Source organism: Lolium rigidum, chromosome 6, assembly GCF_022539505.1.
Source record: "Lolium rigidum isolate FL_2022 chromosome 6, APGP_CSIRO_Lrig_0.1, whole genome shotgun sequence".
Lineage (NCBI taxonomy): Eukaryota > Viridiplantae > Streptophyta > Magnoliopsida > Poales > Poaceae > Lolium > Lolium rigidum.
Genome location: NC_061513.1, coordinates 356,577,379 through 356,597,061, shown reverse-complemented (window position 1 = coordinate 356,597,061; position 19,683 = coordinate 356,577,379). Strand labels below are relative to the sequence as shown.

General features: G+C 45.6%; 1 protein-coding gene and 1 pseudogene across 1 annotated transcript; one reads left to right on the top strand and one right to left on the bottom strand.

Moving 5' to 3' along the window:
* Positions 1-532: 532 nt before the first annotated feature.
* On the bottom strand, positions 533-1,416 carry LOC124659573 (annotated as a pseudogene).
* A 268-nt stretch (positions 1,417-1,684) lies between these two features.
* LOC124665358 (GDSL esterase/lipase At5g45910-like) lies at positions 1,685-5,117 on the top strand. The gene is made up of 5 exons (XM_047202769.1): positions 1,685-2,177; positions 2,275-2,502; positions 2,611-2,756; positions 4,369-4,645; positions 4,733-5,117. Exons 1-5 carry the CDS (start codon positions 1,895-1,897, stop codon positions 4,927-4,929), a joined length of 1,131 nt encoding a protein of 376 aa, XP_047058725.1. The 5' UTR covers positions 1,685-1,894; the 3' UTR covers positions 4,930-5,117.
* Positions 5,118-19,683: the final 14,566 nt, after the last annotated feature.

Below are 19,683 nucleotides of genomic sequence, written 5' to 3'. Positions count from 1 at the left end.
AATTAGCTTTTTTTAATAGAAAATGGAGCAAATTAGCTAAACCATGGCGTTCTACGAAAGTCACAGATGATACTTAGAAGAAAAAGAACTGCATCACACAGTTGACTGTCCACACACTTTCGCTTTCCGTGGCGTGTTGATCTTCTCTCTAATAGATGACACAAATGGAGGAATTGCAAGGCCATGACAAGGTAGAGTCTAGCTCCCCATCTAGAAGGCGCTGTCTTCGACACTGTTCACTGTTGATATGATTTTGGAAAAAAATTGTCTATTCAAAGTATTTGATAGCAATATCTATTATATTAACGAATGTGTTAGAATACACTTGAAATATTTATTACTAGTATCTTTTAATGGTTATACTAGGGCCCTGGATTCTAAATTCGCCCTGGGCCCCTAAAACCTCAGGACCGGGCCTGATTGTAACCACCCCGCCCTGGGTTAAAACCCCTCTGTCCGCCGTCGCCATTCATCGTGATCTCGACACGGCACCGCCGAACAACAGGAGCCCCAGTATCGCACTCTGAATACTTAATTCTTGACATAGGTTCGGACAAACACAAAGAGGCCTTTAGTCTTTGAGATACTATACATATCTGTAGAGCGAGTGCAATCAATCATCCATGCCCACAAAATTTTGAAGTGACCTTGGAACTGGAGGCACTTCGACAGCCAGAGCATCCTCTAGTATTTGAACAACTTGCCCCATCTTCGGCCTATGATCTTCAGCATCTTGAATGCACCAACATGCAATTCTGCAAGCTCGGCTCAGCTGCTCCACATCTGCATCGCCTTCCAACCTACTATCTAGTAGGCACATAACATCTCCTTCATTCACCTTGACTGCAGCAAAGACAGGAAAATAAGTAAGTGTCCCTTCCTTAATTTTCTCTGCATTCCTTCGCCCTGATATGATTTCAAGAAGCATCATTCCATAGCTGTAGACATCAGCCTTAAGTGTGATCGGCAACCCTGAGATCCACTCCGGTGCAAGATACCGAATAGTCCCTCGCGCCTCGCATCGTTGTTAGGGCCCTGCTGAAATCTCGACCAAGAAGCTTCGACATACCGAAGTCTTCAATCTTAGGACAAAACTCTCGCATCAAGAAGTACATTATCAGGCTTCATATCGCAGTGTATGATGCAATCTTTGCACTCCTCATGCAGATAAGCCAATCCTCTTGCGGTTCCAAGAGCTATAAGGTACCGTAGATCCCAGTTCAACTTTGCAGAACCCTTAGAAAAGATATGTGAGTTTAAGGAACCTTTTTCCATGTGCTCGTACACCAGTAACCTGCTATTGCTATCGGCACAGAATCCAAGCAGACGGACAAGGTTTTTGTGATTAATCATCCCAATGGTCTGCACCTCTGCTCGAAACTGCTTCTCTCCCTGTCCAAGGCATTTTAGATTCTTGACAGCCACTAGAGCCGAAACACAGCTGAAACCACCTTCTCCGAGTTTTTCAGAGAAACTTTTTGTTGAGTTCTTCATTTCCGCAAATGAGAAAACCACAAGGCTTTCATTTTCATACATGAAGATTCAACAAATCAATAAATATAAAGAAATAATAATAATAATAATACGCGATACCATGCATTATTTGAGGGAGAATAGTGTTATACGCTGACTAGAAATAGTATCGGACCAAGATATGAATTGTGACTAGTCTTATTTTCCATTTTCTCGCTGTGCCTATCCGGATGTTCGCTCGAGTAGCTGCGCCATTATCACAACCAAATCGCTCCTCCAAGTCAGAACAAGCGGTGAATTAAGTAGCACCACGCGGTACGCGAGGCAGATCTCAAATTCTCAATACTCCAGCGGTGCTGCGGCCTTCTGAAATCGGAATCGTAAGCCTCTACTAGCTTGTCCACCTCTCACGTTGTCCAGGATGACCAAGCCACAGCTCGCCGTCTCGCTCCTCCTGCTCCTCCTCGCGAACCTGGGATGGACACGGGCAGTCCCCGCCTCCCCGGCACTCTCATCCGGCCGGCGGTGGCCATACCGCTCCATCTTCAGCTTCGGAAACTCCTACACCGACACCGGCAACAACCCCACCGTCTTTGCCGAGAACGACCTCTTCGACCCCGTCAATCGCCCTCCCTACGGCTCTGAATTCTTCCGTCGTCCCACCGGCCGTTGCTCCAACGGCCGCCTCATCATCGACTTCATCGGTGCTCACTCGCTCCTCAATAGTACATAGTAATCAGTAGCGATCTGCAGAAGAAATCCTCAGACTTCTTGTCAAGGATTTATTTGCTCTCGTTGCAGCTCAGCGCCTGGCCCTGCCGCTTGTCCCGCCTTACAACCCGGCGCTCACGCACAACGGGAGCTTCCGCCAAGGAGCCAACTTTGCCGTCATGGCCGCCACCACTCTCGACGCTGCTCGCTTCCACGATGGATCCAATCCCGGAAACAAGTACCCTCTCAACACCAGCTTGGGCGTGCAGCTGGAGTGGTTCGAGTCGCTCAAGCCTTTGCTCTGCGCAACAACACCAGGTTGTTACTTCTCAACTCAAACCTACGCATACTAATTCATGTATATTACCAGCTACCTGCTCCACCTGCACCTCCAGAGTGACAAAGAAAAGCATGATTGCATCCCAGGGCGCGAGAAATTCTTCGGCAGATCACTCTTCATTTTGGGAGAATTCGGGGTCAATGACTACCACTTATCATTCGAGAACAAGAGCATGAACGAGATCATATCTCTCGTTCCGGAAGTGATTGGTGCCATCTCCATTGCCATCGAGGTACTCCATCACCACACAATGTAGCATAGCAATAACCAACCTGCAGCCTTAAAAAATAGAACAGAGTCGTCAGTCAGTGTATGTGGTATTGATCTTTTTTTTCGATAAAGGGAATATATTAATATCAAGAAGATACCAATTACATCCAGCCTCTGCAACAACGCACCACCCTAATGGCACTACGGATGCACACATCCAAAAACAAGAAAAGAAAACTAAGAAACAAAAGTCCCGCTACAGTATCTCGGACCTAACAACAGCAATACATCCACCGCCAAGACAACACCTGAATTACAGACTAGTCCCCACTCTCAAAACAATGCTCCACCAAGGACATTGCCAGGCACAACCAATTAAGGCCAGACCTTGGGTTTTCAGCCTGAAAGGTAGGACTCTGCACTTCACCTGTGTTGTCGCTCCCACTTTCATACCGCTGTTGTGAAGCCCGAAACACCAAGCAAGTCCCTCAACATCGCAGAGACTTGAACCTCCCTTAGCTAGTCCTCCCCTCCGGCCTTCATGAAATTCTCTTCTTCCGACTTTCATCATGGATCCATAGTCACTTGATGTCAATCAAAGAAAAAGAGCTTCGCGCCGCTCCCTCCGGAACCAATCGGTCGGAATAAAAACATGAGTGCGCACGACCGAATACCTCCGATCCAACAAACTCCGGGCAAAAGCACTCGTTACATTCACCGGCGGAGCCTTCCGGAACTCAACACTCCGGCCAGATCACGAGTCCAGGCCTCCGGTAGGTCCTCCTCTTCACGCAAGAGAGGCCCTAGGACCACCGCCTTTATTCAGGTCGGACCCCCACGTCGGCGACAATCCTGGGCTGGCCACTCCAACCCTCCACCGGCGACACCATCGCCGGCTTCCAAGCTCCTCCATCTCGCCGCCGGAACGAGTAGGTTAGCGATAGTTGCTTGACGATGCCTTCAACAAGATAACGGTGCAGACGCCGCCATCGCCCGCCATGACCGGAGTCGGCTCGGTTTTCACCGGCTACTATGCCTCCCCGTCTCGCTGCCGGCGCCGAAAGTGGGATGAAAAATCCAACACAGCCCGGCCTGGCCGACCGCATTCGGTGGATGAAGTCAGCCACCACCACCATGCCCGGGCCGAAGACCCGGACGTCCTCAAGCCGCGAAGAAGATCCAGCGAAACCTCCTCGTGCCATTGACGAGACGCAGCCGCGATGGATCGCGATCCGATCCTCCGGCCCAGATCCGACCACACCGCAGCCAACATCCGCCGCCGGCCGCCGGAGATCCGCCGGCCACCGCCATCTCGTTGTGTTCAGTCGGAGGAGGAGGGTGTAGGCCGCCGCCCCCACACGCTCCCGCAGGCCGCGCTGCGCTCTGCCGATGGATGACCGAGCCGCCACCGCCGCCTCACCACAGGGGCTTTGCCCCGCGGCGTCCTCAGCGACGGCGGCGGAGGAGGGGGGGTCTGTAGGGGAGGGGAGGAGGGCGGAGTGGAGGGGAACTCCCCGGGGACGGCGGGCGGCGCCGCCGCCTCGGGGGAGAGAGGTTAGGTCGGGAGAGAGGTTAGGTCCTACGATTTGTATGTGGTATTGATCTAGCTGTGGCAATGGTAACAATGGAAACAGAGGCTGATCACACATGGGGCAAAGAGTTTCCTGGTTCCCGGGACGATCCCGTCCGGATGCGTGCCACAGATTCTCCACTACTTGACAAAGGACGACCCGGCAGAATACAACTCCACCACCGGTTGCCTGAATGTTTACAACAAGCTAGGGATGGACCACAACCAGCTGCTGCAAGAGGCCCTGGAGAAGCTCCGGGACAGGTACCCCGGCGTCACGATCATCTACGGAGATCTCTTCAGCCCCATGATGGAGATGGTCGAGTCGCCTGCCAAGTTTGGTAAGCACCTTACCACGAAATGTTTTCAAAAGTACATTCAACGTTTTCATATGAAGATGGTAAAGGTTGATAGTTGCATATCTGCAGGGTTCGTAAAGGATGTTCTTACCATGTGTTGTGGAAAGCCTGGTGCATTTCTTTGCGGCGATGATGGGGCAAACCTATGCGAGGAACCCTCTGCCCGCCTGTTCTGGGACGACATCCACCTGACAGAGACAGCTTACCACTACATCGCCAACCGGTGGCTGCGCAGCATGTACTCCACTGCAACAGAGAGCAGCTAGTAGAAGCTGACTGGCCGGGCTACCCGTCAACGCAAGGAAGCTTTGACATCACTTTGTCCTTTTAGCTCCCTATCTATTATCGTTTACCTTTAATTATCATGCAAACTGGTATTTAGCCGGTGAAGCCATTTATTTGTAATTCTAGGGCTATGTGCACAAGCATAGGGTATGAGATAGTCTTTGTATTCTGCTGCATCAGCTTGGTGAAGTTACGGATAAATAAAACTTATCCAATATCTACAAACTCATGAAAGCCTGCTGCCAGAAACTTCCTGAACCGAGAAGCGTTAAGAGCAACCAGAGGCTGAGACTGCAAGTGACATGGAAGAATGTTAATTACTTACTGTTTGATCTAGTAGCTGTGGAAATGGTAACAAAGGCTGATCCCACACGGGGCGACCAGTTTCCTGGTTCTGGGAACGATCCCGTCAAGGATGCATACCGCAGATTTTCCACTACTTCGCCAAATCCTATCTCAAGTACCACGTTGCAATCTTCTTTGTGATCTTTGTACACTCCTTGCCAAGCAAACGGGCAAATCTTCTATATCCAGTTTATGTAATCGATGTTTTCAAGCATCCTAGGAAATCCTCTCGCTTCTTTTTTGTGCTATGGTTGTAACATCCCAACACTTAGGGCTAAACGGGCGATAGAACTAGAATTATGTGCATATGCATTCATTCATTTGAAATTGTGTGATTTTTTTTGCACCTAAAACTAAACCTTGAAGTGATCGAAATTCCTTTCAAATGATGACTAGGGTTTAGTCATTAATGGATTGTGATGGATTTCGACATGATCTTTATTGAAGTTATGTGTTTTGAGGGAAACAATTTGAATTCAACTCAAATTTGAATTTTATATAAAAGAAAATTTGGATTCCAAATTATAAATTTCTAAATTACATGTCAACCAAATACAACAAATAATAATACAAGAATAGAATAAATTTTATTAATTATAAACAACACTACATTGTCTTCACAAAATTCACACATTACAAGAATAAATATTACAGAATTAAAGTAAGAAATAAAAAGAAAACCATGAACTAAACCTAGCTAGAATTCTTCATTTCTTCTCTTTTTCTAGTCCTACAAGAACAAAAATGACAACAAGCAAAAGCAAGTGGCGGTAAAAATTAATAGCTCCATGGTGATAAACATCACTTGGGTGATCTAATCTACAATAGGTTAGGATCATAGCAACCCACCAAGCTGACAGGCAGCTCACACAACAATGCAAATGCATGTGTTGTCGACCAAAGACAAGCCCTAGATCAGTATAAAAATTGCTTATATTTCTAACATATATACACTAAAAGGTGTTTAGATACATGAGTTTTTATTAAAAAAAATTGTTAGTGCATTTAAAGCCCGTGGGAGATGATTAAAAAGTGAAACATGTCGGAACAGATACAAAACATTTGGCCATTGATTATGTATATCATAATACACGAACAAGTATTTTCCACCTAAAATTTACCAAAAGTTTCAAAATGATAGAAGACCTAAATTAGCTCAACATAAAGGCCTGGCATTTCCATGAGAAGTGAACCATAAATTACTATCACAATTAAAAAGTGGGTACAAGAATAAAGTTTCAGGCACCATTCTAGCAGGAGGAGACGATATAAGCCAGCCGAGCATCACTCCCATGTTATGCCGATTATACAAGAGGATCACCACTACCTGTGATAGGTTATCCATGTGCATATGTACGTACGAGGGATTTAGGACATTGCTAGGATTTAGAGACATTATGAATGGCACTTTCACATGGAACTTGAATGTCACCATCTAGATGCACCTGTAAGCTCCGCGTCCATATGCATCCCTACCAACAGTATCATTTCAGAGTGCAGCTTAGGATTGAGAGACATCGGGAATGACACTTACTCCCCGAGCTGGTCACCGTGTACATGCACCCGTAAGCGCCGCATCTGTATGCATCCCTACCAATGTTGTAACATCCCAGAGTGCAGCTCATGAATTCGATCCCTTGAACATGAACAAACTGCATTATGATTAATATTTTCCCTGCCGGCCGGAATGATGCTAGAAAAGAACTACTACTACTCGTGCATGGATAGTCTAAAATCAAATTGCCGCTAGGTTTTTTCTTTGAATAATGCCGCTAGGGTTCAAACGGAAAACTGGAAAACTCTAAAATTGTAAGAGCATCTCTAGCAGAGCCCATAAATAGGCCAAAACCGAATAATAACCATTAGTTTAGGGATTTGGTTGGAAAATCGACGCAGATTAGCGACTGTATATAAGTCAAAACCGAAAAAAAAGTTTTCGGGCCGACACGAAACCCTCACTCGGCTTGTATTTGTGGATTTTCTAGGGCTCGTTATTAGGCCAATGCAAATGGGTCATCCGCTAGCCCAACATTACTTTAATATATCAAATCACACTTTTAAGATAAATGAGTCTACTAATCTATATCTCTTTTAAAGCAAAACCCCACTAGAGGATCATTTAAGTTATCTATCTCAACATGCAAGCTATCGACATCATCCATTCTATTAGCCATCCAATTGTCCATGTCATCCCCCACTAACATTCACTAATACTCTACATGCAAGGCACATCATCTATTTTTTAAGCCATCCAATTATCCACATCATCCACTTTTAGCCGCCAACTACATAATCATTTCAAGTCAATTTTTTGAAGTTAGCCTCTTGACTATTTACACCAATTGAATTCTGCATGTTCCTACAAATAACATCCTATTCCAATTAGTTTATATCCTTTTTATTTATTTACAAAATAGAGTTATCGGAGAAATTCCCGCTGCAACGCGCGGGGTATCCTTCTAGTTAAACTTTAATACTATATACTCATTGGAGATCTCTCCTCATTAGAGTAGGTGAACAGACGGCACCAAGGTGAAATAGGGAGCAACCGCTACAACACGCGGGGTATCCTTCTAGTTAAACTTTAATACTATATACGCATTGGAGATCTCTCCTCATTAGAGTAGGTGAACAGACGGCACCAAGGTGAAACAGGGAGCAATGGAGCATTAACATGCAATAACTTGAACTGGACCCAAACAATTAAAGTCATCACCAGTGAGCTGCAAGGCTGCAAGTCTGCTGACGGACGAAAGTTTCCATGGGTGGTGTGCAGATTCATAGAAAGGAGTAAGTGCTATATATTTTTATTGCCTACACTTGATTATTTACATGTAATCCGAGGATTAACACAGCTAAGTTGCAAAATTTGGGGCCCTAAAATTTTAGGAGGCCCTGTGCGAGTGCACACTCTGCACATGCTCTAGATACGGACCTGTGTAGATATCGTATCATAACACGTAGATCTAGAAAATTTAATGTTAAATAAACTAGCAAGGTGCGCTCGCAAATGCGAGGGCTTCTTCTTTAACATTACGGAAGTGGCGTCAAATAATTCACAATACATGATAGGACTATAAGAGTAATACGGCTTAAATCCTCTTAACATATGGATCGCTCCATTTCGAGTAGCTTAATGAACTGAAGCTAGGCGAACTAAACAATAATAATATTCTATTTGTAGTTAAAAAAAACTCTTTGATGTTTTCTGTCAGTCTTTTTACTTCCATTTTCTTTGTTCATTCCAAATACGTAATACATTAGACATTATAGTCCCAAAGATGTTTGATTTTCTATATCAATGTGTTTCTTAAATGTAATAACGATAGAAAAATATTTTGAACTCTAATTTAAGATATCTATTATATTAGCTTATTTCAATATACTATATATATTTACACACTGGTATATCAAAATTATAAATTTTTCGTGCCAGTTATCGTGGACACAATGTTATTAGGGCATTCTTATTGTTAATGTATAAATCCGTCCATCCTTGTTATCCCTAACCCTAACAGAGTCATTCTACATCTCGCTCACATGTACATGTAGTGCCATGTAGCTGGTGACTATGCTGCCATGAAACGACTTAGTTCCATCTTCTTAACCACTTGTTGATTTTACGGCGTGATTGTTGTGAGAAGTTATCTTACCTCTTGTAGGAACCCATGACCCATATATATTTTCTGAATATGATTTACTCAAAGGAAATAGGCTATTTATATCTTCCCTCTCTATTGCACTATTAGAATAGACTACTATCCCTAATATGGTCGGTTACAATTATGTCAAATATGTGTCTTTTTTTGACCATAATGTGGTTGTAATAACATCAAATAGATGTGAAATGTCTAGACAACTCTTAACATTTTGTTTAATTAAATAGCAGTAACATGGTCGTGGCTAATTGTCCACCGTTTCAGTTTTTGCCAGTATATCTCACCTTACTTAAAAGTAAATATTTTTCGAAACCATAAAGATGTCCACATGGTTCCTCCGTATGTTTAGTAGAAGTTTAAGGGGGTATTTTATCAAAGTACAACTACATGGCAGAGTGTTAAATCTTATATCCCAATTTAAGTTTTGGATTGTAATTTATTAAAATCAAACTTTTACGCATATATAAGATTCTACAACGCGGGTTGAATGTGCAATCGATCGTGCACATCTAGTTAGCTTTTTCCACAGTTGATTCGTCCCATGACTGCATGGCATGCTCCTGTGTGGTCGTTGTCGTGCCACTACGGTAAGTTTTATTCCATTAAAAACGTCTTAGGTTTGTCTAAATTTAGATGATTTTAAAAATCTAGATACATCTAAATTTTAAAAAGTTTAAAATATCTATAATAAAATGGATATAATATTGTACAGGGAAGTGTTAAGCAATCGATTTCTATTCTGGCAAGCATGTAACGCTTCCACTTTCAACTTTGCTTCTCTCGGAGATGGCCAAATATGACCGTGTATATATTTTTAGCTTTTAGGGACACGAAGGTGTAGATTTGAACACAAAATCAGATTGCCACGTCCAAATGTAGGTTCTTGAGATGTGGATGGACAGCTGTAGAGTTCAACCTAAACTCTAATGATTAATTTTTAGAGGCCCTTTCCACACGACGCCGAGCCCCTAGGGTACTTAATTTTTTTTGAGACTGTCTCTTATTCTTTTTTCTTTGAGAGATTACTTGCGTGCTATTAGTATATTTTTGTACACGTATATTATTATACATCACCAAAATTATCATTTAATCTCAGATTTAAGATTAGAATCCGTGGTTTGTATTTTTAAGCATATGTGTATTAATTTGGTGCTTCGAAAAACAGCTTATAACATGACCGATTCTTTGTCTAAATAAATATGACTGATGCAGTTTTAAATTCTACTGATTCGACGTTCATCTTTATGTGGGTATTTTTCGAAGCACTACACTAATCCACATCATCAGAATTATTTTTATGGCATGATCTATATTTTATTGATGAAATTTAATGAGAATTAATAAAATCATAACTTTTCATTTGACACGGAAAAACTCTTACCACGTTAAAAAATTATCCAGTGTCTCACACACGTGCACATATGTGTAGTTCAAGGAAAAAGGAGAAAAAGTCTTTCACGCACCCATTAGAAAAGGAAAACCAATGTCTTACACCCCGTATACTTTAAGGAAAGAAAAAATCTTCTCTCGTACGTAGTGTACGTTACTATCCTAATTTGGCATGTACAAAAAAAACTCTCTTTGAAAGGAACGGACACAGAAACAATAAATTTTTTTGAGACGAACTCTTATTCATTTTTCTACATGTGTCACCGGACTATTTTGGTACATGTTTAATATTGTACGTAACACTTTTTATCTTTCAATCTCAGACGTTAGAAATAAAATCAATGGTTTATACTTTTTTAAGCATATGTGGATTAACCTGGTGCCTCGAAAAACACACTTATTTTGCTTTTAGTATATAATAGATTTTTACACATATATGCATTGAAATAATCCAAATCAATAAATATAAGAAAATCATGATGCTATTACATGATACCACACATTGTAGAGGTAGTATCATATGCATGATACTGCTCTGTGACTAATCTAAAGGTATCCTAGGTAGTATCATGCAATATGTAGTACATTACTGTAATTAATGATGAAATAGAACATAGTAGTATCATAGATAGATACCGTATCACGTAAAACTAAAAAAATAAATACCAAATAAATCTTTTAGACAATATTGCATTAAGTTTCTATAATCCAATACATATAATAAATAATACTACTATAGTGGAGAAGAGGCCTAATGTCGCGGGCCGTAAGCCCCTTTTGTCGCGGGCGGCCAGCCGCGATAACGGAGGCGGGACAAAAGGTTCACCCTTTTGTCGCGGGTCGCTTACCATCCGCGACATATGGTCCACCACCTGCCAGGCGCGGGGCGCCTAGGGGACACACCCTTTTGTCGCGGGCGGTATTACCACCCGCGACAAAAGGATCTCTACGTGGCGCACGCAGAACGCTGCTGCTTTAGGGTTTGAGAGGTGCAGCACCACTCCCCCTCCCCGCGTCACCGCCCCCCTTCTATTTCATTTTTCATTTTAAAATAAAAGTTGCATATATTTGTACGCTACTATAAGTTGTACACGTTCATTCATTATATATAGATCGAGCAAACAAATATTGGAAGCAAAAGTCTATTCGTAGATTCCCCTTACATATACATGCATGGAGCTCACGACTACCAGGACTAAAACCCGTCGTCTATTCTAATTATTACATGGAGATCATTTGATGCGCCTATTTGCACTAAACAAGCTGTTGTCGTCTATTACTTCTCTCATCAGAAGTCCCGCCACTTCCTCTATAATTCCTTGTAGGTGCTCGTGTGGTTGGAGCGTCTCCCGCATGAAGTCGACCTATATAGGAAAATGAGATGAATATGACTATATCAATCTTGATAAAAAAATATTGACGATAATAAATTAAAATTGTGAATGTTATTGCTTACGTTGGATCTATTATTGTTGTGCTTCTCAGTGGTTAACATGCGAATGGACTCGCAAACGTAGTATCCACATAGATTCGTCCCCTGTGGCTGTTGGGCGCACGGTACAGGAGTAAATGTTAGCTTCTGTGCGAAGTTACCATCCTTTCTATGAATGTTCTTGAAAGTTGTCCAAACCCTACCAGGCAAAAGAATGATTAAATGAGTGGATAATTAATTGATATCTCACGAAACATATAGCGCGTCAAGTCGGGAAACCCTTCCACGCCTCTACTCAATGGGTCCTTTACTTCAACTATTGCCTTATCAACTTGAATGTCTAGCAGAATCCAGTGGAAACTGCACATGTTTATATATATACGTCATGAATTTCACTTAACATCGAGTAAGAAAAATTGAATGTGCACAACAGATCAGTAAGACTCTCACTCTTAGTTGTAACGAAACAGTATTGAATCACAGAAATGTTGCTCCCCTATAAACCTTAGTAGGTTTCCCCCCGGTTTTCGTTTTTATCCCTTACCGTGCCTTGATGTATTTTATCTGGGTCAATAAACCCAATATTGAATATCGTATTACTTCTGCATTCACTAATCTTCAGTCTGCATAAGAGAGCGCATAAGATACAATGAGTATATGCAACGAACAGGAACAACTGAATGAACATGACCTTATATGTAGTTAACAACTTACAAGCAATAGCAACTCATGAGAGATTTGTCGAGGGCGTCTAAATTGAATAACTGCCAGAGTTCGGAAATCTCAATATAGATCTCGTCCTTTCGGAAGTAATATTCTTCTGGGATATTCAACACAATGTATCTTGTGTTGTACTTGCATGCATCAAGGTACCACTGATGCAAATTCTGCATATACGTTGGCAGTTGATGCAGCCTCTCTTTGCTGACCAAGTCGACCCCGTAGACAAATGTAGGAGCTATATCAGCAATGGGTACGGCAGCATCTGCGGCACCCAGCAATTCCTCCATGCTAATGCCAACTTCAGCCGCTAGCTTCGCAGCTGCTTCCATATCGAAACCACCATGTTCCTGGTACACCAGGGGTACATCTAATACTTTGAGGGGTGGGATCGATTGTTTGGCCTGGTCTCCGAGCTGCGGAACTTCCTTTCTTTTTCTGCTTGTTGTCGCTTGCTTGGCCTTGGGTGCACTTGTTGAACTAGATTTCTTCCCGGCTACACTTCTAGTTGATGATTTGCTCGTGCTAGCACTATCCTTCTTCTCAATTACCCTTGCAAGTGTGCGTGTATAGTCATCCTTCTTCTCGTGTAAGTCATATTGCGATGGTGTGTTCAGAAAATCAAGAGCATATGCTTTTTGCCTTTCTATGTATGATGCTGGCTTGGGTTTCTCCTTATGAAAATGTTCATAATTGTGTTTCTTTACAGCGGCCTCATTTTCCTCTTCGGTAAGATCGTATGGACGAGGGGGAACCTTTGGTACTCTTGGTAGGGCGACATTTTGCGGACAGGACTCTTGAAACGCTTCCGCTTGGGTGCATGCCGAGTCTTAATGGGCGCAGGCGGCGGCGCATGAGATGGAGATGGACTAGGGATGTGGTGGTCAAACTGATGGGGTAATGGTGGCATGTGACCACTCGGAGGAGGTGATGGTGACCTGCGATCATTTGGAGGAGGTGATGGTGACCTACGATGACTAGTAGGGGGTACCTAGCTTGGAAGCCTGATGTTTTTCTTTTCCCAAAGAATGATTTCTCCCATTACGTATCCGAGTGTATCCTGACCATTACCTCCAGCGATTACGAGCTGCAATGACTCCCACGTCAGTACAACTGAATCCACCCCGACACGAGCATAGCTAGCTGGAATCTCATTGCCATGCCATGTTGCCGGCTCACCTTCAGCTCCTAATGCAGGTAAGACATAGCCGACCGCCACCTTAACAGATACGTTCCTGAACACCTCATGGAGATCACAAGGTGTTTGCTCCTTTATTCCATCCACGGAGTCGCCAGGACCGCCATCTATCATCCGTGTAGGCGGGGCCTCCGAGTCGGCCACGCTGCTGCCTCGCCGCAAAAATATGCCGGCGGTATTATCTGGCTCGCGCTGCCCTTTAAGTTCATTAATATCCCACTGTTGCTGCTGAATCTCCCACTGCTGCTGGTCTAGTTGGCGTTGGAACTCAGCCATCCGGTCATTCTGCACCTCCAGCTCGCGTTTTTTTGCTCTCGCTCGGCTTCTTTAATTCTCTGCGTCATCCGGAAACCCAAGCGACCATGGAACACTAGGGCCGAAGCCTCTTGTTCGTCCTTCCTTTTCAGGATTACCGATGACAAGCATCAGCAAGTCTTTCTCTCTATCGGGAGCAAACTTTAGTTTTACCGCTTTAATATCTGCCTTCACTTGAATCCATTTTTCCCTGGGTATCTTAACCTTGCTACCACTTTCAACAAGGTCCCATGTCTTCATGTCATACTCATAGCCATGCCCAAGGAACCAATTTCGAGCCCTAATGTCCCATTTTTCTCGGATGGGTTCTGGAGTGATCACATTCCGCTGCATCTTAGCCTCTTGTGCATCCCACTTAGGCATGGCTACTTCGTAGCCCCCTCGCCCCGTATGATGGTGATATAACTTTTCGCTTGCATTCTTCTTGTTTTTCTTTGACAATGCCACATCATCCTCTGAGCTCTTGTAGTTCACAAATTCTTCCCAGTTATGCTCCTGCTTCGATAGATAGCCTTCGAATAATGGAGGCTTCTTGTCGACCTTATAAGTTGCCCATAACCGGTTCTTCCACGCCCGGAAAAGTTCCCCCATCTTCTGAAGAGCCCATTTCTTCACTAGCGCCTTCTGCTTGTCCAACTCAGTCTCGGATTGCAATTGTGGCAAACTGAAATGTGCCATGAGGTCGTCAAAAAGCGAGTCTTTGTACCTATCGGCAACCTCACTTTAGGACACCTTCTTGGTCTTGTTCCATTCTCTAATAGTGATCGGGATGTGATCCTAACCAGAACTCCGCACTGATTTTTAAATTTCGTTGCGACAGCTTCGGGTGCCACCGGTTTGCCTTTAGGTGATATAGCTTCAATTTTGAAGTGGCCTTTTTTGGTCAACTTCTTTGCCGGGCCTCGTTTCTCCAACTTATCTTCGGAGGCCTAAGAGAATAAAAATTAATTAATTTATATACATATGTACATATAGAATTCCATTAATGCCTCTAGTGATCGTATACCTCGCCGTCACCGGAACACTCGGCTTCTCCATCACTGGAGTTGTCGGCTTCTCCATCACCAGAGCCGCGGTCTTCTCCATCACCGGAGCCGTGGTCTTCTCCATCACCGGAGCCGTGGTCTTCTCCATCACCGGAGCCGCGGTCTTCTCGGTCGGCCGGACCATCGTGGATTATGTCCTCGACTATGTCTTCCTGTTCCAAGTCTCGATGGAATTCGAATGGATCCATTGTTTCTGCAAAAAATTAAATCGATAAGTACATGTTCTAACTCTAACCAAACACTAACCAAATTTGCGAGAGGGGGAGGGTGTCGGTGTCGGTTGTTTGCGAGAGGGAGAGAGCGTCGGGTGTTTGCGAGAGGGAGAGGGTGTTGGCGTAGGGTGTTCGCGAGAGAGAGAGGGTGTCGGCGTCGGGTGTTCGCGAGAGGGAGAGGGTGTCGCGTCGGGTGTTCGCGAGAGAGAGAGGGTGTCGGCGTCGGGTGTTCGCGAGAGGGAGAGGGTGTCGGCGTCGGGTGTTTGCGAGAGCTGGGGGCCAACAATGCAATCGCCGTCCCCGGATCGATGCAGCGGGCCTAGGGTTTCAAATTGTGGCGGTGGCGTTCGTGGGGGAGTTCGGATCCAAAGGGGGGAAGGGGAGAGAGAGAAGATGGGAGGGGGAATAAAAAGGTAAAATCGATTATTTCGAAAGTGGAAAATGCAAAGTGAAATAGGGAGGATGGAGTCTGGAGCTGCATCAGGTCAGGAGTGGAGCGTCATTTTGTTCGTCGTCCGTCCGTTCGGGTTCGCTTCGCACATCGGTAGGTTTCGGGTCAGGGTCTCGGCCGCAGAGGCTACGCGCAAGAGAAGGTGCGCTCGTATTGTGGCTTCTCAGTGGGCCATGTCCTGTGTTCCACGCGCCGATGGTGAAGCGAGGGAGACGGAGCGTGGGACGGTGTCGGTCCGGTCGGGGCGTTTTGAAAGATTTACAGAAAACTTAAACTAACTAACTAAAAAATAATTAAAAAACTTAAACTAACTAAATACAAAATATTTACAGAAAATACAAAAAAAAATTACAGAAAAAATAAAATGAATTATGCCGTCACGCTGAGCTCGCAGATGGAGGAGCATCACGACGTTGCCGGGCTCCCTGGGACGCGAGCGTGGCTGCTTGAGATGCGCGCCGCCGTGGCGAGCACAACGGTGGTGGCACCGCTCCTTTTTGGCCAACGGAGCATCGCCGGAGATGGAGTCCGGCGGCGGGACGAGCAGATGCACGAGGAGCTAGGGGCTACAGAGGGAGAGGGGAGGAGCTAAGGGCGGCAATCGTCACGACGGCTCACTTCGATTGCAGAGGAGGGGTCTTCGATGCCGGAGGAGGCTCGCCAGCGGTGAATCGATGGAGTACGCGTCAGCGGCAGTGAGCTAGGGTTAGGGTTGTGAGGGTGCGGGAGAGCGCAGGGAGGGGGAATGGGGCTAGGGTGGCCGGCGGCGGCGCGTGGGGCGGCGGCGGCTCCGGAATCCAGCAGCCTGGCGGCGTCAATGGCGATTGCGGCGGCCTCCAGTGTCGCGGGTGGTGGCTCCGCCCGCGACGCGGAGGTTATATAGCATACCCCCTTTTGTCGCGGGTCGAGCCACGACCCGCGATAAAAGGCCCCCCTTTTATCGCCGGCCGTGGCACGACCCGCGACAAAAGGGGGGTCTTTTGTCGCGGGTGGAGCCACCACCCGCGACAAAAGGGGGTGGGGGCTGATCCGTGGCAAGTGCATCCAACGTCTCCGGCCGTTTGAATCCAACGGCCTGGAGCCGTTGGACGCGGAAATGTTTTATATATGAAAATTGATCAAAAAATCCAATGAACATGAATATGACATCCATATACCTATTTGCATCTCGCAACATATCAAACGTTGATAGTCGTGTATGTTTCACCCCTAATGATATGCGGAGTATTTCGGACACCGACTAAGGTTTCCCCGCTCAGTTTAACTTTGATTTGTTTCTGTTTCTTTTGTACTGTGCACCGCCGCCGTGCCACACGTGTCGCTTCCCCGTGCCACGTGTCGCCGCCGCTTCCACGTGCCTCGCCATGCTGAAAGCGTGCGACGTGTAGCCGCGGCTTACACGTTCATGCCCCGCGTGCGCTATATAAAGCGCCGCGTGCACGCGCAACCACATGTCGCCGCCGCCTCCGCTCATTCATCTCCGGGATGCCGCCACGCCATCGCGGGTCGTCCGGTCTCCGTGGCGTCCGAGCGCGTCCGAGCGGTAGGGTCTATGCCGAGATATGCGTCAGTGGCTTCCGCCTCACCCTCGGCACGTACAACACGCCGGAGCTGGCGGCGCACGCTTACGACGCGGCAGCGTGGCGATTTCGGCGGCCACGGCGCGACATGAACTTCCCAGATGTTGAATCGCTAGAGGAGGCGGAGTTCCTCGCGCCAGCGCCGTGCCTCGTCGACGACGAGGATCGTCGCCGGCACCGCCAGGTGCAGCGCCAGATTGCCGTCGCCGAGCACGACGAGTAGTTGATGCGCCAGTGGAGGGTGCAGTTCCCCAACGACGTAGACAACACCGACGCGTTCTTCGCTGACCTTAGGGCATAGCGCAGGACCAACAGGCGCCACCGTCGGGCCGTTGCCGAGTTCGAGCTCGACAACCCGAATACAACTTGGGCCGAAAACGACTCTCGGTTCAACGACATTTGGACGGAGACAACCTCCGACGACGAGTGGAGACTAGACTAGTCGTTTATCTATTTTAATTGTAATTTCAATAAAGTCGTTATCGGTTGTTTTAGTTTAAATTTAGTTTATAAATAGTTGTCGGTTGTTTTAGTTTAAATTTATTTTATAAAGTTTTTGTCGATTGTTTTAGTTCAATGAAGTCGTTGTAGTGTGGGTTGTTTTCAATAAAGTCATTGTGAGAAATTTTATTTACGATTGAACTGGAATTAAAGTACAGAGCTCAACTGAAAATTAAGATACATGGCCAGATTCGAATGTTGGATTCATTCAGCCATAGTCGTACCTAGCCCTATAAACGTCGCCACTGTAGTCATCGTAGTCACCGACGTCATCGTCGCTAGCATCGGGGTCGCGGTTGTCGAACCTCGGTGGGTGAGCACGCGTGGGCTGGGACTGAGGGTAGCGCAGGTGGGGGCCACAGTAGGCCATGAAGCTCTGGAGAGTCCGGCCGCGCCACCACAGCCGACGGCCGGCCTCGTTGAAGTTCGAACGAGGCGGGCCGTCCTCCTCGTACCTCGCAAGCGCACTCTCACGCCGATTGATGAAGAAGTTGTCCCAAGTCGGGCTATAGTCGGGATGCCACTAGGGATTCCTCCGCTGCTCTGGCGTGAGCTCGAAGTAGTAGTGGTTCGTGATGGCCATCTCGCGTGCCACACTGATGACGCGTGAAGCACACGCCCATTGGGAACCCCAAGAGGAAGGTGTGATGCGTACAGCAGCAAGTTTTTCTCAGTAAGAAACCAAGGTTTATCGAACCAGTAGGAGATGAAGGCCACGTGAAGGTTGTTGGTGAAGGAGTATAGTGCGGCGCAACACCAGGGATTCCGGCGCCAACGTGGAACCTGCACAACACAATCAAGATACTTTACCCCAACTTAATAGTGAGGTTGTCAATCTCACCGGCTTGCTGTAAACAAAGGATTAAACGTATGGTGTGGAGAATGATGTTTGTTTGCAAAGAACATCAGAGAACAATGATTGCAGTAGGTCGTATTCCAGATGTAAAAGAATGGACCGGGGTCCACAGTTCACTAGTGGTGTCTCTCCAATAAGATAAATAACATGTTGGGTGAACAAATTACAGTTGGGCAATTGACAAATAGAGAGGGCATAACAATGCACATACATATCATGATGACTACTATGAGATTTACTTAGGGCATTACGACAAGGAACATAGACCGCTATCCAGCATGCATCTATGCCTAAAAAGTCCACCTTCGGGTTAGCATCCGCACCCCTTCCAGTATTGAGTTGCAAACAACAGACAATTGCATTAAGTACTGTGCGTAATGTAAACAATATAAATATCCTTAGACAAAGCATTGATGTTTTATCCCTAGTGGCAACATCACATCCACAACCTTAGAACTTTCTGTCATTGTCCCAGATTCAATGGAGGCATGAACCCACTATCGAGCATAAATACTCCCACTTGGACTTACAAGTATCAACTTGGCCAGAGCCTCTACTAGCAACGGAGAGCATGCAAGATCATAAACAACACATATATGATAGATCGATAATCAACTTGACATAGTATTCCATATTCATCGGATCCCAACAAACACAACATGTAGCATTACAAATAGATGATCTTGATCATGATAGACAGCTCACAAGATCTAAACATGATAGCACAAGAGGAGAAGACAACCATCTAGCCAGGAAATAGCTAGTGAAACAAGAAACAAAAAGATGCAATTGCAGGATCTAAAGGAAATAGCTTCGAGCACTCACACACCGGCAACAGTGCTAGGAAATAGCTTAGTAGTCGGAGGATGTGAATACCTTTTACCTTACCTCCCCGGCAACGGCGCCATAAAATAGCTTGATGTCTACGCACGCTTCTATTCCTGTAGACAGTGTTGGGCCTCCAAGAGCAGAGGTTTGTACAACAGCAGCAAGTTTCCCTTAAGTGAATCACCCAAGGTTTATCGAACTCA